The sequence below is a fragment of the Macrobrachium rosenbergii genome, chromosome 51 (genome assembly GCF_040412425.1).
Source record: "Macrobrachium rosenbergii isolate ZJJX-2024 chromosome 51, ASM4041242v1, whole genome shotgun sequence".
Classification (NCBI taxonomy): Eukaryota; Metazoa; Arthropoda; class Malacostraca; order Decapoda; family Palaemonidae; genus Macrobrachium; species Macrobrachium rosenbergii.
Genome location: NC_089791.1, coordinates 54140383 through 54165382, shown reverse-complemented (window position 1 = coordinate 54165382; position 25000 = coordinate 54140383). Strand labels below are relative to the sequence as shown.

The window sequence follows — 25000 nt, the reverse complement described above, 5'->3', positions numbered from 1 at the left end:
CATGCCCTTTCGAACGCTGTAATCCCACCATACAAAAATCCCGAAAATTATAATCCCGAAGGAAATTTGTCAGGAGGCTGTAATGTGGACGAGAGTGATCCCAGTCGTAATCCCAATGACTTTTTTCTCTTGAAGCTTGTAATCTCCTGCTGACCATAATCCGGATGGCTGTAATCCCGTGGAACATATCCGACCGAATGTTGTAATCCCGACAAGCTGGAATCCGAATCCGGGCGGCTATAATCCCTGGAGGGCATATTCTCTCTCTCTCTCTCTCTCTCTCTCTCTCTCTCTCTCTCTCTTGTGAATCTTGGAGGAAAAACGGTATTTTTCCTCAGTCACTCAGAAAAAATAAGAGCTCTATTTAAAACCAAAAAGTAAGAGTTCTATCTTAAACTGAAAAATAAGAACTGTATCTAAAGCCCAATAAATAAGAATTCTATCGGAAATTAAGACCTCTATATAAATACAGAAAAAATTAAGAGTTCTCTAGAAACCAATTAAGAGTTCCATCTATCTAAAACCGGTAAATAAGAGCTCTGTCTAAAACCAAAGTATAAGAGCTTCATCTAAAACTAAAAAAAATTATAGCTCTATCTAGAATTTAGGGCTCTGTCTGAAGCCCCCAAAATAAGAGCTCTATTTAAAATAGAAAAATAAAAGCTCTATCTATCTAAAACCTAAAAATAAGAGCTCTAAATAAAACCGAAAAAATAAGAGCTCTATCTGAACCCCTCAAAATAGAACCCTACTCATTTACACAGATTCAGTCAGACCTCAGCCACTCACGTCATGTACCTGTGAAGTTCGTAAAGCGAGAAGTGGAACAACTGAGTGAAATTGACCCGTTGTGTAAATTTTGCCTTTTCAAAATAAATGATTAGAGTTTGTGAAATTGCTTCCTCCCGAAAAAGCAATTCGAAAAATAAATTTACGAACGTGACTATTCACAGGCAATTGATGCAACTCGGAAAAGTTATATTACTTGTGATGTGAGGAAGAAAAATGAAATGGTTGCATATGCTAGATGCTTTCAGTTGCACCGCATTGCATAGAACTATAGAAAAAGTTATAAAAAAGTATGATGCGATTATTAAAAGTTGAGGACAGTTTTAACTCTCAAACTATAAAAAAAAAACAAGAAGACTAAATTTAAATAGTTTAAAATGATTAAAAAAAAGATTGGAATTTAAACTGCACAATATTGCTCTGAAGAAAATATATATTATTGTAAGGATAGTGTAAATACTCTGAGCTTTAGAATTGCAAAACATTCTTAATTAAATCACTTATTATTATTATTATTATTATTATTATTATTATTATTATTATTATTATTATTATTATTATTATTTATTATTATTATTATTATTATTATTCAGGAGTTGAACCTTACTCAAATGGAACAAGCCCACAGGGGCCATTGACTTGAAACCCAAGCTTCCAAAGAATATGGTATTCGTTTGAAAGAAGTAACAGAAGGAAACAGGAAATGCAGAAAGAAGATATATTACTTATTAGAAAAAAAGTTTACTAATTAATAGATAAATACATAAAAGGAACAACATTTTCAAATGCGAAATTGTAATACCCACAATGCCCTCTCAACTACTAGAATCCATCACACTATTTTGAATACGCTTGTCACTCTAAAGCCTGAGATGCAAATGAATAATAAGAACTTATGAAGTCCGTAGCCAGTTTCGAACCCTCGTTCTGATACTCCGGATGGGAGTTCGAATCCCGCTATAGACGCCAGAATTTCTTCAGATTCTTGCATTTGTATCTCAGGCTTTGTCGTAACAAGCGTATGCAAAAAGTTGTGAAGAAATCGAGAAGTTAAGAGGGCATTGTGATTTTTACAATTAAATATGTATCTGGTAAAAGTGACTAGTTGATTATTTATGTATATATATATATATATATATATATATATATATATATATATATATATATATATATATATATATATATATATATATATATATATATATATATATATATATATATACATATATATATAGTGTAAGTATGTGTGTGTTGAGATGTGTAAGAAAATGTTGACAAAACTGCATAAGATACATGAAATTCAACCAATTTTATTCACTCGACTAATATTTTGCTCTATAAATACACAATATTTAAACCACCACAGACACAGGTAAAATTATATTTGACAACAGTAAACACTCAACAAGAAATTTCGGGTTGCGAAAAACAATTGTGCCGAAACAGATTACACTTGAAAAAGAGGCCATGTTTTTTTTTTTTATAAACAATCTGTTTAAAAGAAATATTAGAGGGAAATTGGCTGTCAATTGCCCGATTGCACGATCAGAATAAAATCCAAATAGAATTCAAATCGACATTTATTCCCTGGAACTGGACTCTAACTTTTTTTGAGCGAGTATAATGAATTACTGTTTGGATGAATTTTCTGGCGTCCGGATGGCAAACAATATGCTGGCCTAGTTTAACAATCGCAAATAGGTTATGATTCGATTGAAATTCGTCGTTTGTTTTGCTTTGCTTTGCTTTGCTTGTATGTTAGTGGATTTCTCTGGAAATCAGTCAAATTATAGAAATCGTACAAAGTAATAAATTGGATGCTTATGAAATGGTATCTTCATAGTTCTTAGAAATTCACCCAAGAAAAACTTATGAAACAAAAGAAATAGCAAAGTAACCAGAGAAAGTAGCAAAGCAGCATGAAAAATTAGCAAGAGAGAGTAGCAAAAGTAACAAGAGTAAGTAGTAAAATTCCAGGACAAAGTAGCGAAATAACACGAGAAGGTAGCAAAGTAACAAGAGAAAGTAGCAAAGATAACAAGATTAGGTAGCAAAGTAACTAGAGAAAGTAGCAAAGTAGCAAGAGAATATAACCAAGGTAACAAGAGAACATAACAAAGTAACAAGAGAAAGCAAAATGGCAACAGAAAGTAGCAAAGTAACAAGAGAAAGTGGGAAAGTAGCAAATTAACTAGAGAAAGTGGCAAAGTAGCAAGAGAAAGTGGCAGAGTAATAAGAGAAATTACCAAAGTAACAAGAGTAAATAGCAAAGTAACGAGAGAAGCAGCAAAGTCACAAGAGAAAGCGTCAAATTAACAAGAGAAAGTAGCGAAAGTAACATGAGAATGCAGTAAAGTAGCGACAGAAAGTAGCAAAATAACAGGAGAAAGCAAAGTAGCAAGATAAAGTAGCAAATTAAGAAAAATAAGTAGCAAAAGTGACGAGAAAATAGCCACGTACCAGAGAAAATGGCAAAGTAACAAGAGAAAGTAGCACAGTAGCAAGAGAAAGTAGCAGAGTCTTGAATTGGGATTTGTCGCAAGCAAACAAAGGCTACTAACGTGTGAAAAATAAACTGCCTTAATTAATTAATCTCCTACCGCCTTTTGCGATACATTCTTCCTTTGAAAAACTCGGGGAAAGAGACTGAAAAACTTCATAGAGGAAAAGGAGAGAGAGAGAGAAGCGAGCTAATGAGAGACTGATCTTCTTCTCTTCAAAAGGAAGAATTGTCATGTGTATTGTACCAGAAGCCTTTTCATCTCGCTAACAACGTGCTCCATTGTCCAGGTGTTTATTGTAACGAGTTAATGAAGGCTGATTCTCTCTCTCTCTCTCTCTCTCTCTCTGGGGGAACTGTAAGGTCTCCTGTTCACAGGAAAGAATTAAGATTAGTCAAAATAATGAGAATTAAACGATCTCTCTCTCTCTCTCTCTCTCTCTCTCTCTCTCTCTCTCTCTCTCTCTCTCTCTCTCTCTCTCTCCACATAATTCCTATTCACAGGGAAAGAATTCAGATTAGTTGAAATAATGAGAATTAAAGTGTCACTCTCATCACTTCCTAGTTTCTCATCATCCTTCTTCCATCGGAGAGAAATTTTCAATTGTGAGATTTTTTCGACGAACGAAAAACTAGTATATACGTATAAGCAAAGCTCCCCTTTGTTGCACGATTATTTTCCGATATTGCAGAGTCTTTGATGACGTTGCTGAAAAATTGCAATTTTTTCCTCATACGTTTTGCTCATATAGGCTGAGATACCTTTTATTTATTTATTTTTTTATGTTATGAAGGAATCCTGGACATTTTTCCTTGACGTGTTTCATAAAATCTTGTATTTTTTTCCTTTTAAGGAATGTTTGATGTATCTGACAATATGAATTCTTCGCTCTACCCTTAAAAAAACTAAATGTCCTTAACACTTTCGACCGTAAAAGAAAATTATGTTCGTTAATATTTTTCGACCGTTAAAGAAAAATATTCTTTTTTATTATATTACGATCGCAAAAGAAAATTATTACTTAATATATTTCGACCTTGGAATAAAAATATTCTTTTATATATTTCGACCTTGAAAGAAAAATATTCTTTAATAGATTTCGACCGTAAAAGAAAAATATTCGATAATATATTTCGACCGTAAAAGAAATATATTCTTTAGTGTATTTCCACTGTAAAAGAAAAATATTCTTTAATATGTTTCAACCATAAAAGAAAAAATGCTTTAATATATTTCAAAATAGTCTAAAAAAATGTTTAAAGGTCCTCCAGCACTTAAAAGAAAGGGAAAATATTACTAACATACTTTTCAATATGATTCAAACCTGTTCAGTAGAGGAATGAAACAACATTAACTTGAGACTCGGGTAGGAAAAGGTGTGTGGGAATTAAATCACTCTGTAAGTGAGTCAAAACAGTTTTTTCTTCATCAGAATGACAAAGTGAACGTCATAATTGACAGACTAACGCAATTGACTTTTATTGCAACGCCAAATCTGATTAACTCACTCAACAAGCATTTTCTCTCTTGCAATTTTTCTGCAACTAGATTCTTTCCTGTATTATAGAGAGGCTGAAATGCTGTTTTCATTTTTGGCATGTCCACATAACGGGTTATTGTTATTATTATTATTATTATTATTTTTATCTCAGTCATCTTATTCGACTGGTTGGTATTTATATTGTGGGATTCCGGGTTGTATCCTGCCTCCATAGGAGTCCATCACTTTTCTCACTATGTGCGCTGTTTCTAATAGCATGCTCTTCTGCATGAGTCCTGGAGCTACTTCGGCATCTAGTTTTTCCAAGTTCTTTTTCAGGGATCTTCGGATCTTGCCTAGTTTTCCTATGATTATAGGTACAGTTTCGACTGGCATATCCCATATCATTCTTATTTCTATTCACAGGTCTTGATACTTATCAATTTTTTCTCTTTCTTTCTCATCTACTCTCATGTGCCATGATACTGCGACATAAGTGAGTGATACTTTCTTCTTGATTTTGTCAATCAACGTCACGTCTGGTCTATTGTCATGTATCACCATATCTGTTCGGATACCATAGTCCCAGAGGATCTTTGCCTGATCGTTTTCTATCACTCCCTCAGGTTGGTGTTCGTACCACTTATTACTAAGCTAGCTGGTGTTTCTTGCACAGGCTCCAGTGGAGGGCTTTTTGCTACTGAATCATGCCTCTTTTGTGTTATTCTGTGCAAGCTCCGGACATGTCCTTGCTGTGTGGCTTTTAATTATTATTATTATTATTATTTTATTATTATTATTATTATTATTATTATTATTATTATTATTATTATTATTATTATTACTGGTGAAGAAATTCGCAGTCATGTTAGTGTAAATATGTATTAAAATATATATACATATATACAACTAAGAGCTTTTTCAAAACCTGCATGGGAATATTGCCCGATTCTCCTTTTAATTATTATTATTATTATGTATTATTATTATTATTATTATTACAAAAGATAAGAATTTTTTATTATTATTATTATTATTATTATTATTTTATTATTATTCAGTTTTAATTACAATATTTATTTCATCAGTGCATTAGATTTATTAATCTTTCTGAACACGCGAGTGCTCTATCTCTTAGTATATGTTTATCATACTTATTCATTAATGTTTACTTGTTATTGAAACATTATCTGTAATTCCATTTATATTTGATTTTTTTCATTTTGCTCTCCATTTTTACCTTGGTTGTTTTTACTAAAATTCGAAGTTGGTAATATAGCTTGAATGTTCCGTCAATTGCCCATATATATATATATATATATATATATATATATATATATATATATATATATATATATATATAGGGAGAGAGAGAGAGAGAGAGAGAGTTTTTAAAGAGAAAGGCTAGATTTGTGAAATCACCACCATCTTGCTTGCAATTATTTTTTTCTTTTAATATAATGGCTACCAGTGATTTAATATAATGGAGATATCAGCAGCGAAAGAGGTTAAGTGTGAATTATTTAGAGAGAGAGAGAGAGAAGCTTCCGTGAAAAAGTAGGGAAATAAAAGAGCTATCGTGCTGACAAGTCTAAATTAAACTACTAATGATCGACTTCCATGGGGAAATTAGTACATTAGGGTGAGAGAAGGAAGGAGATAAATAACAGATTAATTAATGATTACCGATGCACTCCCCTGGGAAGAATTTTAATTGTTAGATATCGTCTAGCTCAAAGTAATTCCACATAGTTCCTAAGGTAAACTAAACTGTGCTTTTACATTCAACATCAAATGTAAGATATATCTAGAAATGTAACTCGTTTAAAATGGTAGCATATGGAAAAATAAGCATAATATGATAGCTGGCAAGCATAATTCAGCTAAGTACATGTACAGAAGTCCGATAAGTAGATAAGTCCATTCATTTGAGATTCGCGATTTTACTCTCTCTTTCCACTGGCAGCTTTTTTCACTATTTTGGCGAAGGGGAAATTAAGGAATGAGAAAGGGATTGTTATCCGAACTCGGGGAAATTAATGAGTTGATTGCAGGGGTATTGTTTGCAGTTAAAAAATTAGCGAGGATTTTTAAGACTTCGAAATTAACGAGAACGCACCGGTTGAATATTGCGTATCGCATCTGATTTCGGAAGAAACTTGGGAAAGGAGCGTAAAATAGTGGGGGGAAAAAAAGTTGCCAGTGGGAAGAGAGAGTAAAATGCGGTAACTTCCCAACTTCATGGACCTCAACCTAATCGTTCTCAACTTAGCAGACCTCAGATTAACGGACTTCCGTACTTAGCGGACTTACGTACTTGCCACCTACCATATTATGATTATTTTTCCCTATGCTACCATTTTAGATGTGATACGTTTTTAGTTTTCTTAAAAGAAGTGCCGGCTTTGTCTGTCCGTCCGCACTTTTTTTCTGTTTCACTTTTTCTGTCCGCACTTTTTCTGTCCGCCCTCAGATCTTAAAAACTACTGAGGCTAGAGGGCTGCAAATTGGTATGTTGATCATCCACCGTCCAATCATCAAACATACCAAATTGCAGCCCTCTAGCCTTAGTAGTTTTACAATATTTAAGGTTAACGTTAGCCATAATCGTGCGTCTGGCAACGATATAGGCCAGGCCACCATCCGGCCGTGGTTAAAGTTTCATGGGCCGCGGCTCATATAGCATTATACCAAGACCACTGAAGGATAGATCTATTTTCGGTGGCCTTGATTATATGATGTACAGAAAACTTGATTGCGCCGAAGAAACTTGGGCGCATTTTTTTCTTGTTAGATGTATTTCTTACATGGAATGTTAAGTGTAAAGTACAGCTGAATTTAGGTTAGGGACTATGTGGAATTACTGTTGGCTATAAGATGTCTAGCAGATGTTCAAGTGCAGGCTGTAATATAGGCTCTTTGTTACTTAAAGGATTATGTTACTTATTAGCATTATTATATCTTATACTCCCAGCAGGCCTAGGACATTGATGTGAGTTGTAATGGCTTACAAATAAGGCGTAGGAAGCCAAATACACACATATATATGTATGTGTGTGTATATGTATATTTATATGTATATATATAAATATATTTAAGATATTTTTTATGTATCCAAATGTTAAGTTTGGTAGTTTATACATTAAGTCAGAGATAAAAGAAGAAATTATTATTTTTTCTTAAAAGCATAATTTTTCCTAAAGACTAATATTTTCATAAAACCTAATAATTTTTTCATAAAACTAATACTTTTCAAAACTAATAAAAAAAACATATTTTCACAAAAGTTAATTTTTTCATAAATAATATTTTTTTCATAAACATTAATATTTTAAAGAGCTAATATTTTTTTCATAAAAAATAACATATTTTTTAGAACCTACGTCTAACTTTTATTATGAACATCCGATAAGATTCCGTTAAGTACTGTGTCTCTTCCTTGCTTTAAAAATGTAAGCGTCTCTGTTTTTTGTCATTATCTACGTGGTAACTTATACTTCAAACAAACTATTTATTCCTCTTTATGTGTATTTTTCATTCCCCCTTTTTCTTTAAAATCCTTCTCTTCATTCCACCACCGATACACTCACATTAATCAATAAATCTTTTAATGCGGACTTGTAATAAATAGATATCAAATAAAAATGGAAAAAAGAAACATATTTATCGAAATTTCCGCCGAAGGGATATTTACATATTTATAAGAGTCCCCTTTTCTTCTAAGCACGCCTAACAGGGGGATCGCTTTGACACGTGTGTGTGTGTGTTTTTGTCCCTGAAACCTTTGAATAAAGGCATTTTAATAACAAAAGAAGAAAAAAAAAAAACTAAGGGGAATCAGCGTTCGTCGGTCGTGTTTAAAAGGATGAAAAGACCTTTTGATATTCTACGCCGTTTGTTACCATTGATATTCCTCTTGGTCTTCCTTTAGTGTTTATGAAATTCACAAAATGCAATTCCATGAAAGTCTATGGAGGGGTTGCCTAAGAAGGGAATAATTTTTCGGGGATGTTGGGACGGGGTTTCGTGGACGTCTTCGCGATAAGAGACGAACCCTTTGGAGTTCTGCGAGCTTGTTTTTGCCTGATTCCTATAAACATCACTTTTCCAAGAGGCAGGTCTGCTATTTCAATTCATCGCCGTTCTTCGTGTTATTAGGTCAGAGTTAGAAAAATTAGTTTTCTCATATATAATAAGATCATTGGAACACTTCACATCATTTCCGTGTTGAAATCCTTTGGATATTTCATGTCGTTTCCTTAATAAAATCCGTAGCACATTGCACATCATTTCTGAAATAAAATCCTTAGGACATGTCACATAATTTCCATAATTAAATTCTTGGGACATTCGCACCATTTCCATAACAAAATCCTTGGGAAATTGAACATCATTTCCATAATAAAATCCTTGGGACATTGCACATCGTTTCAGTAATAATAATCCTAGGGACATTTCACATCATTTCCATAATGAAATTCTTGGGGTATTTCACATCATTTCCATAAAAAATCTTTGGGACATTTCATGTCATTTACTTAACAAAATCATTGGGACATTTCACATCAGTTCCATAATGAAATTCTTGGGATATTTCACATCATTCCCATTAAAACTTTGGGACATTTCATGTCATTTCCTTAACAATATCCTTGGGAAATTTCACATCATTTCCGTAACAAAATCCCGAGGGACATTTCACATCATTTCCATAATAAAATCCTTGGAACTTTGCACATCATTTCCATAATAAAATCCTTAGGACATTTCACGGCACTTGCATAATGAATTCTTGGAACGTTTTACACATACTTATCATAATGAAATCCTTGGGACATTTCACATCATTTCCATAATATAATCCTTGGGACATTTCACATAATTTCCATGGAAAATCCTACGACATTGCCCAGCATTTTCATAATAAAATCCTTGGGACATTTCGCACCATTTCCATAGTAAAATCACTGGGACATTTCACGCCGTTTCCATAATAAAATCCTTGGGACATTTCACGCCATTTCCATAATAAAATACTTGGGACATTTCACGCCATTTCCATAATACAATCATTGAGATATTTCACGCCATTTCCATAATAAAATCCTTGGGACATTTCACGCCTTTTCCACAATAAAATCCTTGGGACATTTCACGTCATTTCATAATAAAATCCTTGGGACATTTCACGTCATTTCCATAATGAAATCCTTGGGACATTTCACGTCATTTCCATAACAAAATCCTTGGGACATTTCACGTCGTTTCCATAATAAAATCCTTTGGACATTTCACGTCATTTCCATAATAAAATCCTTGGGACATTTAACGTCATTTCCGTAATAAAATCCTTGGGACATTTCACGTCATTTCCATAATATAATCCATGAGACATTTCACGTCATTTCCATAATGAAATCCTTAGGACATTCCAAACCATTTTTATAATAAAATCCTTTAGACATTTCACGTCATTTCCATTATAAAATCCCTAGGGACATTTCACGCCATTTCCATAATAAAATCCTTGGGACATTTCACGTCATTTCCATAGTAAAATCCTTGGGACATTTCACGTCATTTCCCTAATGAAATCCTTGGGACATTTCACGTCATTTCCATAATGAAATCCGTGGGACATTTCACGTCATTTCCATAATAAAATCCTTTGGACATTTCGCATCATATCCATAAAAAAATCCTTGGGACATTTCACGCCACTTCCACAATAAAATCCTTGGGACATTTCGTGCCATTTCCATAATACAAACCTTGGGGCATTCGCACCATTTCCATAATAAAACCTTGTGACATTTCACGTCATTTCCATAATAAAATCCTTGGGACATTTCACGCCATTTCCATAATAAAATCCTTGGGACATTTCACGTCATTTCCATAATAAAATTCCTAGGGATATTTCACGTCATTTCCATAATAAAATCCTTGGGACATTTCACCTCATTTCCATAGTAAAATCCTTTGGACATTTCACGTCATTTCCATAATATAATTCATTGGGACATTTCACGTCATTTCCATAATAAAATCCTTGAGACATTTCACGTCATTTCCATAATAAAATCCTTTAAACATTTCGCGCCATTTCCATAATAAAATCCTTGCGACATTTTACGCCATTTCCTTAATAAAATCCTTTAGACATTTCACGTCATTTCCATAATAAAATCCTTTGGACATTTCACGTCATTTCCATAAGAAAATCCTTGGGACATTTCACGCCATTCCCATAATAAAATCCTTAAGACATTTCGCGTCATTTCCATAATAAAATCCTTTGGACATTTCACGCCATTTTCATAATAAAATCATTGGGCCATTTCACGCCATTTTTATAATAAAATCCTTGGGACATTTTACTCCATTTCCATAATAAAATCCTTGGGACATTTCGCATTATTTCCATAATAAAATCCCTGGGACATTTCACGCCATTTTCATAATAAAATCATTGGGACATTTCACGCCATTTTTATAATAAAATCCTTTGGACATTTTACGTCATTTCCATAATAAAATCATTCGGACATTTCACGCCATTCCCATAATAAAATCCTTGAGACATTACGCGTCATTTCCATAATAAAATCCTTTGGACATTTCACGCCATTTTCATAATAAAATCATTTGGTTATTTCACGCCATTTTTTTAATAAAATCCTTGGGACATTTCACGCCATTTCGATAATAAAATCCTTGGGACATTTCGCATTATTTCCATAATAAAATCCCTGGGACATTTCACGTCATTTTCATAATAAAATCATTGGGGTATTTCACGCCATTTTTATAATAAAATCCTTGGGACTATTCTCGCCATTTCCATAATAAAATCCTTGGGACATTTCACGCTATTTCCATAATAAAATCTTTGGGACATTTCGCGTCATTTCCATAAAATCCTTGGGGCATTTTAGGTCATTTCCATAATAAAATCCTTGGGACATTTGGCGCCATTTCCATAATAAAATCCTTGGGACATTTCACGTCATTTTTCATAATAAAATCCTTGGGACATTTCACATCATTTCCATAATAAAATCCTTGACACATTTCACGTCATTTCCATAATAAAATCTTTGGGATATTTCGCGCCATTTCCATAATAAAATCCTTGGGACATTTCACGTGATTTCCGTAAAAAAATCCTGGGACATTTCACGACATTTTCATAATAAAATCCTTGGGACACTTCAAGCCATTTCCATAATAATATCCTTGGGGCATTTCACGCCATTTCCGTAATAAAATCGTTGGTACTTTTCACGCCATTTCAATGATATAACCCTTGGGACATTTCACATCATTTCCATAATGAAATTCTTGGGATATTTCACATCATTTCCATAAAAAAATCTTTGGGACATTTCTCCATTTCCTTAACAAAATCCTTGGGACATTTCACATCATTTCTATAACAAAATCCCTAGGGACATTTCACATCTTTTCCATAATAAAATTTTTGGGACATTGTACATCATTTCCATAATAAAATCCTTGGTTCATTTCACGGCGTCTTAGGACGTTTCACATACTTTCCATAATAAAATCCTTGGGGTATTTCACGTCACTTCTGTAATAAAATCCTTGGGGTATTTCACGTCACTTCTGTTATAAAATCCTTGGGGCATTTCTATATTACCATAAGAAAATCCTTTGGACATTTCGCATCATTTCCAAAATAAAATCCTAGAAACATTTTAAATCAATTGCATGGAAAAATTCTTTGGACGTTTCACATCATTTCCATAACAAAATCCTTTGGTTTTTTCACGTAATTTCCATAATTCAGTTTTTGGGACGTTTCACATCATCTCCGTAATAAAATCCTTCAGATATTTTACATAATTTCCATAATAAAATCCTTGGGACATTTCATGTCATTTCTGTAATAAGATCCCCAGAAAATTCACATCAGTCCTATAATAAAATCCTCGGACATTTTACATCATTTCCATAATAAAATTCTTGGGACATTGCACATCATTTCCATTATAAAATCCTTGTGACATTTCACGTGATTTCCATAACAAAATCCTTGCGACATTTTATACCCATGATATGATTCTTGGGCTATACACGTTATTTCCATAAAAATCTGGCGACATTGCACACCATTTCCATAATAAAATCCTTGTGACATTTCACGTGATTTCCGTAATAAAATCCTTGGGACATTTCACATAATTTCCATAGTATAATCCTTGGGACATTTCACATAATTTCCATGAAAAATCCTACGACATTGTACAATATTTTCATAATAAAATCCATGGGACATCTTGCGCCATTTCCATACTAAAATTATTGGGACATTTCACGTCATTTTCACAATAAAATCCTTTGGACATTTCACGTCATTTCCATTATAAAATCATTTGGACATCTCACGACATTTCCATAATAAAAGCATTGGGACATTTCGCACCATTTCCTTAATAAAATCATTGAGACATTTCACGCCATTTTCATAATAAAATCCTTGGGACATTTCACGCCATTTCCGTGACAAAATCATTGGGATATTTCACGTTATTTCCATAAAATCCTTGGGACATTTCACGTCATTTCCAAAATAATATCCTTGGGACATTTCACGCCATTTCCATAATAAAATTCTTTGGACATTTCACGCCGTTTCCATAATAAAATCGTTGGGATATTTCACGGCATTTCCACAATAAATCCTTGGTACATTTCGCCTCATTTCCGTAATAAAATCCTTGGGACATTTTATGCCATTTCATTAATAAAATCATTGGGACATTTGGCGTCATTTCTGTAATAAAATCCTTCGGACATATCCCGCCATTTCCATAATAAAATCCCTGGGACATTTCGCGTCATTTCCATAATAAAATCCTTGGGACATTTCAGGTAATTTCCATAATAAAATCCTTGAGCCATTTCGCGCCATTTCCATGATAAAATCCTTGGCACATTTCACGACATTCCCATACTAAAATCCTTGGTACATTTCACGCCATTTCCATAATAAAATCCTTGGGACATTTCACGTAATTTCCATAGTAGAAAATCCTTGGGACATTTTACAATATTTCCATACTAAAATCCTCGGGACATTTCACGTCATTTCCATAAAAAAATCCTTAGGACATTTTGCGCCATTTCCGTAATTAAATCCTTGGGCCATTTCAGGTCATTTCCATATTAAAATCCTTGGGACATTTCGTACCATTTCCATCATAAAATCCTTTTGACATTTCACGTCATTTCCATAATAAAATCCTTGGGACATTTCGCGCCATTTTCATTATAAAATCCTTGGGACATTTCAAGTCACTCCCATCATAAAATCCTTGAGACGCTTCGCGCCATTTTCAAAATAAAATTCTTGGCACATATCAAGTCACTTCCATAATAAAATCCTTGGGACATTTCATGCCATTTTCATAATAAAATCTTTGGGACATTTCGTGCCATTTCCATAATAAAATCCTTAGGACATTTTACGTCATTTCCGTAAAAAATCCTTGAGACATTTCACGCTATTTCCATAATAAAATCCTTGGGACATCTCACGCCATTTCCATAAAAACAATCCTTGGGACATTTCTCGCCATTTCCATAATAAAAACCTTGGGACATTTTGTGCCATTTCCATAATAAAATCCCTGGTAAATTTCACGCCATTTTTCTAATAAAATCCTTGGGACATTTCACACCCTTTCCATAATAAAAACCTTGGGACATTTCACGTCATTTCTATAATAAAATCGTTGGGACATTTCGCACCACTTCCATAATAAAATCATTAGGACATTTCACGCCATTTTCATAATAAAATTCTTGGGACATTTCACGCCATTTTCATAATGAAATCATTGGGATATTTCACGTCATCTCCACAATAAAATCCTAGGGACACTTCACGTCATTTCCATAATAAAATCCTTGGGACATTTCACGTCATTTCCATAATAAAATCCTTGGGACATTTCACACCCTTTCCATAATAAAATCCTTGGGATATTTCATGTCATTTCCATAATAAAATCCTTGGGACATTTCGCACCATTTCCATAATAAAATCATGGGGACATTTCACGCCATTTTCATAATAAAATCCTTGGGACATTTCACGCCATTTCCATAATAAAATCTTTGGGATATTTCACATCATTTCCATAAAATCCTTGGGATATTTCACGTCATTTCCATAATAAAATCCTTAGGACATTTCGTGTCATTTCCATAATAAAATTCTTGGGACATTTCACGGCATTTCCATAATAAAATCATTGGGATATTTCACGGCATTTCCATAATAAATCCTTGGTACATTTCGCCTCATTTCCATAATAAAATCCTTGGGACATTTTACGCCATTTCATTAATAAAATCCTTGGGACATTTGGCGTCATTTCTATTATAAAATCCTTTGGACATTTCACGCCATTTCCATAATAAAATCCCTGGGACATTTCGTTCCATTTCCATAATAAAATCCTTGGGACATTTCAGGTCATTTCCATAATAAAATCCTTGAGCCATTTCGCGCCATTTCCATTATAAAATCCTTAAGACTTTTCACGTCATTTCCATAATAAAATCCTTGGGACATTTCACGCCATTTCCATAATAAAATCCTTGGAACATTTCACGTAATTTCCATAGTAAAATCTTAGGACATTTTACATTATTTCCATAATAAAATCCTTTTGACATTTCACATCATTTCCATAATAAGATCCTTGGGACATTTCACGCCATTTTCATAATAAAATCCTTGGGACATTTCAAGTCACTTCCATCATAAAATCCTTGAGTCATTTCACGCCATTTTCATCATAAAATTCTTGGCACACTTCATGTCACTTCCATAATAAATTCCTTGGGACATTTCATGCCATTTTCATAATAAAATACTTGGGGCATTTCGTGCCATTTCCGTAATAAAATCCTTAGGATATTTTACGTTATTTCCGTAATAAAAATCCTTGGGACATTTCCCGCTATTTCCATAATAAAATCCTTTGGACATCTCACGCCATTTCCATAATAAAATCCTTGGGACATTGCGAGCTATTTCCATAATGAAATCCTTGGGAAATTTCACGTCATTTTGATAATAAAATCCTTGGGACATTTCAACCCATTTCCATAATAAAGTCTTCAGGATATTTCGTGCTTTTTCCATAATAAAATCCTTGGGACATTTCACGTCATTTCCATAATAAAATCCTTGGGACATTTCACACCACTTCCATAATAAAATCCTTGGGACATTTCCCGCCATTTCCTTAATAAAACCTGAAGTATATTTGGATGGACACAAAACTCTGATAGATCCTTCCTGAATGACTTTATTTTTAAGACTAACTTATAATGATATACAGTTTAAAAGAAGACAAAATAGTTAACAGGGTAGTTATGCTTAATGAGTAGTAAGTATCTGTAAAACACAAATATAACCTCTGGTAATAGGTAGTTATAAAACATAAATATTTAGCACCTTTTCCCCTCGGGAAAAGAATGAAAGATTAAAGCAAATAAAAGGATAAAGCAATCAATAATTAAATGGTGGCATAGCTTTGAATAAATAATACAAAAACATGCATAATACTATTAATCATTTTCCATTCTAAAATAGTCAGGTGGTCTACTTTGTCTGTTAGACCTTCAGAAGTTTTGTAATTCAGATATCGATCTATCAGGTGAGTCATCAGAAGTTTTACCATTTTCATTTCCTGATATTTTTTCTGCAGCTGCGCTCCTTTTCTTCTACATTTGGGATTCATTCTTCTCTGCACCTGCAACTGCATCGCTAACTTCTTCACGAGTATTTATGAACTCTTTGGCAATGGTGGGTCTGATAGAATGACCAATCTGAAAATCAAGTGCTAAAAGTTCATTTTTGTTATCTTGAGAATCATTGAGTATCAGTCTCATTTGATCAATATGCCTCTTCCATACTAAGTTACCGTCCACTTGTACATTGTATGTGCATGGACCCAATTTAAGAACACAACTCCTCGAGTCCATATGCCCTTCTTGGTATTTTGACGATAATCCTGAACCAGTTGTACATATCGAGTTCCAATTGGTTTCGTTCTCTGAGGCTTTTCTTTCAATCGCTGCGATGCATCTGGGTAATAGTAAATCAAGGCGAGTGCGTAACTGCCGACCCATGTTTCTGCAGGCGTGCATTTGTTGTACAGTGAGGGTAGTTCGGTAAGTTAGCAGAAATTGACACAACTTGGTATTTAAAGATGTATTACACGATTGCAATGTTCTCATCGCCCTCTATCATTCCTTTGTTTGAATGTTCTTACTGTATTTTCGGCCTGCCCATTACTGCTTGGGTGATAAGCGGTATCAGTATATGCTTTACACCATTTTGGGTCATGAACTCTTTAAATTCCTCAGCCACAAACTGTCTTCCATTATCAGACACGAGCTCTACACAAACCCCATGCTGAGCAAATACCCGCCGCATGATCTCAATGGTATTCATAGTTGTAACTGATTTCATTGGGTGTTAACATTCTTGATGCATAAGTAATTGGTCTCTCCGTTACTGGTGATATGGGAAAGCACTGCTCCAAGTCCTTTGGGTGATGCATCTACTGCCAACGTCACAGGTTTACTCAAATCATAGTGCACTAATACTCCTGTTTCAGTGGTCAGCATTTCTTTAATCTCGAAAAAGCTCTTTCACACTCTACTGACCAATGCCATTTTCTGTCTTTATGCAGTAATTCCGTGAGAGGCGCTGCGACTGATGAGAGATTTGGCACATAGCGACGGTACTGGTTTACCAGCCCCAGGAAGGATTGCATTTCAGACCTTGATTCTGGCCTTGGTGCCTCCGTGACTGCTGCAATGGCATCCTCCGTCATGTGGATACCCTCTTCATCCACAATGAAACTCAAATATTTCAAGGAGGGCTTCATAAATTCACATTTCGACAAATTACATTTCAACCCATTGATGTGCAACCGCTCAAGTACCTTTTCAAGATTGTATAAATGTTCAGCTTCGGTTCTCCCAGTAAGACTAATATCATCTATGTTGCATCCACAAGGTACTCCTTGCAGAACTTTATCCATTAAAGACTGAAAAAGTTGTGGTGCTGCTGAGACACCATATGGTAAACGTGTATATCTGTACAAACCAAGTGGTGTGTTAATCGTGACATATTTCTAGATTCCTCATCTAATTCCACTTGCTGATAAGCTTGCGATAAATCCAACTTTGAGAAAGTTTTTTCCACCGTTCAGTCGCTGGTATAGTTCATCTGATTTGGCATTGATGTTCAGGGTTTTCCACATAACGATTTATGGTGACCTTTAAGTCACCACAGATCCTAATAGAACCATTGTCTTTTGAAACTGGCACTATCGGTGCCGCCCACTCACTATAGTCAACTTTTTCAATAATTCCTTCCAATTCTAGTCTTTTAAGTTCTGCATTCACAGCATCCCTGATTGCATAAGGAACTGTCCTCGCTTTATAAAAGATTGGTTTTGCATCCTTTCTTACACGAATATGAGCCTTTATATTTTTGGCTGTACCCAGTTCACCATCAAAGACGTCACCATATTTCCTTAACAGTTCTTCTAACTTTGAGGTTTTCAGAATACGAGAATGCAGATGATTTACAGCTAACTTTTTCCAGTCAAATTTCGCAAAATGCAGCCAGTCCCTACCGAATAAGGCAGGTCCATTCCCCTGTACCACATACAATGGCACTTCCTCCACTCTGTGTCCATGAACTTCCATAGTTACGTAGCATATCCCGACGGCTTCTATTTTTTCTCCCGTCATGGTTTTCAGCACAATATCGCTGGATTGATGTACTGTACTTTTCAGATGTTTAGCGTAGAACTCTTCACTTATCAGTGACACAGAAGCTCCCGTGTCCAATTCCATATCAATTGGTATCCCATTTAATTTAACTTCACTATTATCTCTGGAACCTTATTGTGTCTTGCTTTCATTTTCTTAACACAGTATTTCAATGTATGCACCAATTCATCCTGTAGTTTGCACTCTGTATTTTCTTCTTCCGAGCCGCTAGTCTCCTCCTCTGCCATGTTGATCGTCGATCGTTTCCTTCCTTGTCTTCCATATTTCCAATTTCGATTGACTGTGGTATGATTTTCCATTCGGCAACATTCTACGAAGGTGTCCTTTTATGACACCCATTACACTCAGTATCCTTATGGAAACAAACATCAGCCTTATGGTTTGTCTTCCCGCAACGGTAACACTCAAGGAGAGAAGCTTTCGGCCCAACAACTTTTTTTCACCTCCTGAGTTTGACCCTGAGTCTTCGTGACGTTTTCATCCGCCATTTCCTGACTTAGCGCAATCGAAAATGCTTTCTTTAAGTCAAGCTCCTGTTCACTTAATAGTTTCCTCTGTGCCGAGCGGTTGGCCAATCCAATAACAAACAAGTCTCTTAAAACTTCCTCTTGAAAAGCACCAAACTGACATGTTTCCGCCAATTTCCGTTGCTCCGTTGCATAACCAGTGATGGATTCTCCTGGACGTTGTTTCCTATTGTAAAACTTGAAACGTTCAGCTATCAGGGGAAGGGTTTGGGTGGAGGTGATTTTTCAAAAGCTCAGTAAGTTCTCGATAAGTCCTTGATGAGGCTTATTAGGGGGCAAGCAATGTTTTCAGAAGTCCATATGTAGGAGCGCCGACGGCGCTCAAGAAAACTGCCCGTTTCTTATCTTCCTCTGTTATGTCATTTGCTAAGCAGAACTGATCAAACCTTTCGACATAATCTTCAAAGTCCTCGGATTTGTCATCTGCTGCTATATTACCCAAATGCGCCATCCTTTAATTTTCCCTTTCGTGAGTCAGTTCCTCGTCGCCATTGAAGTATATTTGGATGGACACAAAACTCTGATAGATCCTTCCTGAATGACTTTATTTTTAAGACTAACTTATAATGATATACAGTTTAAAAGAAGACAAAATAGTTAACAGGGTAGTTATGCTTAATGAGTAGTAAGTATCTGTAAACACAAATATAACCTCTGGTAATAGGTAGTTATAAACATAAATACCTAACAAAACCCTTGGTACATTTCCCACCATTTTCGTAATAAAATCATTGGGACATTTCACGTCATTTCCATAATAAAATCTTAAGGACATTTCACGCCATTTCCATAATATCCTAGGGACATTTCACGTCATTTCCATAATGGAATTCTTTGGACATTTCACGTTAGTTCCATAATAAAATCCTTGGGACATTTCACGCATTTCCATGATAAAATCCTTGGGACATTTCACGTCATTTCCATAGTAAAATCCTTTGGGCATTTCGCGTCATTTCAGTAATAAAATCCTTGGGACATTTCACATCATTACAGTAAGAAAATCCTTGGGACATATCGTGTCATATCCATAATAAAATCCTTGGGACATTTCACCCCATTTCCATAATAAAATCCTTGGACATTTCACGTCATTTCCGTAATAAAATCCTTGGGACATTTCACGTCATTTCCGTAATAAAATCCTTGGGATATTTCACGTCATTTTGATAATAAAATCCTTGGGACATTTCTCGTTGTTTTCATAATAAAATCATTGGGACTTTTCCCGCCATTTCCATAATAAAATCCTGGTACTTTTCACGCCATTTCCATAATAAAATCCTTGAGACATTTCACGTCATGCCCATTATAAAATCATTGGGACATATCACGCCATTTCCATAATAAAATCCTGGGGACATTTCACGCCATTTCCATAGTAAAATCATTGGGACATTTTACGTCATTTTCATAAAAAAAATCCTAGAGACATTTCGCGTCATTTCCCTAATAAAATCCTTGGGCTATTTCAAGCAATTTCCATAGTAAAATCCTTAGGACACTTCACGGCAATTCCATAATAACAACCTTGGGACATTTCACGCCAAGTCCATAATAAAATCCTTTGGACATTTCACACCATTTCAATTATATAATCCTTGGGACATTTCACATCATTTCCATAATGAAATTCTTGGGATATTTCACATCATTTCCATAAAAAACATCTTTGGGACATTTCGTCATTTCCTTAACAAAATCCTTGGGATATTTCACACATTTCCATAACAAAATCCCTAAATACATTTCACATCTTTTCCATAATAAAATCCGTGGGACATTGCACATCATTTCCATAATAAAATCCCTGGGACATTTCAAGGCGTCTTACGACGTTTCACATACTTTCCATAATAAAATCCTTGGGGTATTTCACGCCATTTCAGTAATAAAATCCTTGGGACATTTCATATCATTACCATAAGAAAATCCTTTGACATTTCAATTTATTTTATTAATAAAAGCCTAGGAACATTTCAAATCAATTCTAAGAAAAAAGCCTTTGGACGTTTCACATCATTTCCATAGCAAAATTCTTTGGACATTTCACGTCATTTCCATAATTAAATTCTTGGGACGTTTCACATCATCTCCATAATAAAATCCTTTAGACATTTCACATAATTTCCATAATAAAATCCTTGGGACATTTCACGTCTTTTCTGTAATAAAAGCCTTAGAAATTTCACATCAGTCCTATAATAAAATCCTTGGACATTTTACATAATTTCCATAATAAAATTCTTGGGACATTGCACATCATTTCCATAACAAAATCCTTGGGACATTTCATACCCTTAATATAATCCTTATGACATACACATTATTTCCTTAAAAAATCCTGGCGACATTGAACACCATTTCCATAATAAAATCCTTGTGACATTTGACGTGATTTCCATAATGAAATCCTTGGGACATTTCACATCATTTCCATAGTATAATCCATGGGACATTTCACATAGTTTCCATGAAAAATCCTGCGACATTATACAACATTTTCATAATAAAATCCTTGGGACATCTCGCGCCATTTCCATACTAAAATTATTGGGACATTTCTCGTCATTTCCGTAATAAAATCCCTGGGATATTTCACGTCATTTCCATAATAAAATCATTGGGACATCTCACGCCATATCCATAATAAAATCATTGGGACATTGCACGCTACTTTTCTAATAAAATCCTTATGACATTTCACGCCATTTCCATAATAAAATCATTGGGATATTTCACGCCATTTCCATAATAAAATCTTTGGAACATTTCACGTCATTTCCATAATAAAATCATTGGGACATTTCGAGCCATTTTCATAATAAAATCCAGGTGACATTTCACGTCATTTCCATAATAAAATCCATGGGACATTTCACACCCTTCCCATAATAAAATCCTTCGGATATTTCATGTCATTTGCATAATAAAATCGTTGGGACATTTCGCACCATTTCCATAATAAAATCCTTGGGACATTTCACGCCATTTTCATAATAAAATCATTGGGATATTTCCCGTCATTTCCATAATAAAATCCTTGGGACATTTCACGTCATTTCCATAATAAAATCGTTCGGACATTTCGTGCCATTTCCATAATAAAATCCTTGGGACATTTCACGCCATTTCCATAATAAAATCATTGGGATATTTCACGGCATTTCCACAGTAAAATCCTTTGGACATTTCACGCCATTTCCATAATAAAATCCTTCGGATATTTCACATCATTTCCATAATAAAATCCTTAGGACATTTCAGGTCATTTCCATAATAAAATCCTAGGGACATTTCACGTCATTTCCATAATAAAATCCTTTGAACATTTCGTGCCATTTCCATAATAATATTCTTGAAACATTTCACGTCATTTCCATAATAAAATTCTTGGGACATTTCACACCCTTTCATAATAAAATCCTTAGGACCTTTCACGTCATTTACATAATAAAATCCTTGGGACATTTCACGCCATTTCCATAATGAAATTCTTGGGACATTTCACTCCATTTCCATAATAAAATCCTTGGGACATTTCAAGCCATTTAAATAATAAAATCCTTGGTACATTTCACGTTATTTCCATAATAAAATCCTTGGTACATTTCGCCTCATTTCCCTAATAAAATCCTTGGGACATTTTACGCCATTTCCTTAATAAAATCCTTGGGACATTTTGCGTCAGTTCTATAATAAAATCATTGGGGCATTTCACGTCACTTCCATAATAAAATCCTTGGGACATTTCACATCATTTCCATAATAAAATCCTTGAGGCATTTTACGTCATTTCCGTAGTAAAATCCTTGGGACATTTCACGCTATTTCCATAATAATATCTTTGGGACATTTCACACCATTTCCATAATAAAATCCTTGGGACATTTCACGTCATTTCCATACTAAAATCCTTGGGATATTTCAAGCCATTTCCATAATAAATTCCTTGGGATATTTCGTGCTGTTTCCATAATAAAAGCCGTAGGACATTTCGCGTCATTTCCATAATAAAATCCTTTGGACATTTCACACCACTTCCATAATAAAATTCTTGGGACATTTCCCGCCATTTCCTTAATACAACCTTTGGCACATTTCCCGCCATTTCAAAATAAATTCATTGGGACATTTCACGTCATTTCCATAATAAAATCCTAGGGACATTTCATGCCATTTCATAATAAAATCCTAGGGACATTTCACGTCATTTCCATAATAAAATTCTTGGGGCATTTGACGTCATTACCATAATAAGATCATGGGGACATTTCCCACCACATCCGTAATAAAATCCTTGGGACATTTCGCGCCATTTCCATAATATAATTCATTGGGACATTTCACGTCATGTCCATAATAACATCTTTGGGATATTTAGCGCCAATTCCATAACAAAATCCTTTGGACATTTCACGTCATTTCCATAATAAAATCATTGGGACCTCTCCCGCCATTTCCATAATAAAATCCTTGGGACATTCCACGTCATTTCCATAATAAAATGTTTGGGAGATTTCGCGCCATTTCCATAATAAAATCCTTGGGACATTTCACGGCAGTTCCATATAAAATCCTTTGAACATTTCACGCCATTTCTATGATAAAATCCTTGGGACATTTCACGTCATTTCCATAATAAAATCCTTTGGACCTTTTGCGTCATTTTTATAATAAAATCCTTGGAACATTTCACATCATTACCGTAAGAAAATCATTTTGACATTTCGCGTCATTTCCATAATAAAATCCTTAGGACATTTCACCCCATTTCCATAATAAAATCCTTAGACATTTCACGTCATTTCCATAATAAATTCCTTGGGACATTTCACGTTATTTGCATAATAAAATCCATGGGACATTTCACGTCCTTTTGATAATAAAATTCTTGGGACATTTCACGTCTTTTCCATAATAAAATCATTGGGACTTTTCCCGCCATTTCCATAATAAAATTCTTGGGGCATTTCACTTCATTACCTTAATAAAATCCTTGGGACTTTTCCCATCATTTCCATAATAAAATCCTTGGGACATTTCACGTCATTTCCATAATAAAATCATTGGGACATTCCACACCATTTCCATAATAACATCCTTGCGACATTGCACGCCATTTCCATAATAAAATCCTTGGAACATTTCACGTCATTTTGATAAAAAAAATCCTTTGGACATTTACCGTCATTTCCATAGTAAAATCCTAGGGACATTTCACGTTATTTCCATAATAAAATCCTTGGGTCATTTCGCGACATTTCCATAATAAAATTCTTGGAACAATTCAAGTCATTTCCATTTTAAAGTCATTGGGACATTTCGCGCCATTTCCATAATAAAATCCTTGTGACATTTCACGCCATTTTCATAATGAAATCCTTGGGACATTTCACGGCACTTCCATAATAAACTCCTTGAGACATTTCTCGTAATTTTCATAATAAAATTCTTGGGACATTTCCGATCACATCCATAATAAAATCCCTGGTAAATTTCACGCCATTTTTCTAATAAAATCCTTGGGACATTTCATGCCATTTCCATAATAAAATCCTTGGGTAATTTTACGTCATTTCCATAATAAAATCCTTGGGACAATTCACGCTATTTCCATAATAAAATCCTTGTGACATTTCACGCCATTTCCATAAAAAAAATTCTTGGGACATTTCACGCTTTTTCCATAATAAAATCCTTGGGACATTTCACACCATTTCCATAATAAAAACCTTGGGATTTGTTACGCCATTTCCATAATAAAATCTTCGGGACAATTCACGTCATTTCCATGCTAACATCCTTGGGACATTTCGCGCCATTTCCATAATAAAATCCTTGGGACA

At 34.5% G+C, this 25000-nt stretch overlaps 1 protein-coding gene and 1 pseudogene across 1 annotated transcript; both read right to left on the bottom strand.

The window, feature by feature from the left end:
• The window catches only part of LOC136833055 (metabotropic glutamate receptor 4-like), a 259896-nt pseudogene that overhangs the window by 91485 nt on the left and 143411 nt on the right, over nucleotides 1-25000 (bottom strand).
• Nucleotides 16537-17269, bottom strand: LOC136833054 (uncharacterized). Its single transcript, XM_067094701.1, has 2 exons — nucleotides 17088-17269; nucleotides 16537-16948 (listed from the first exon to the last, which is right to left on the bottom strand). The coding sequence occupies exons 1-2, from the start codon at nucleotides 17267-17269 to the stop codon at nucleotides 16537-16539; spliced, it is 594 nt and encodes a 197-aa protein (XP_066950802.1).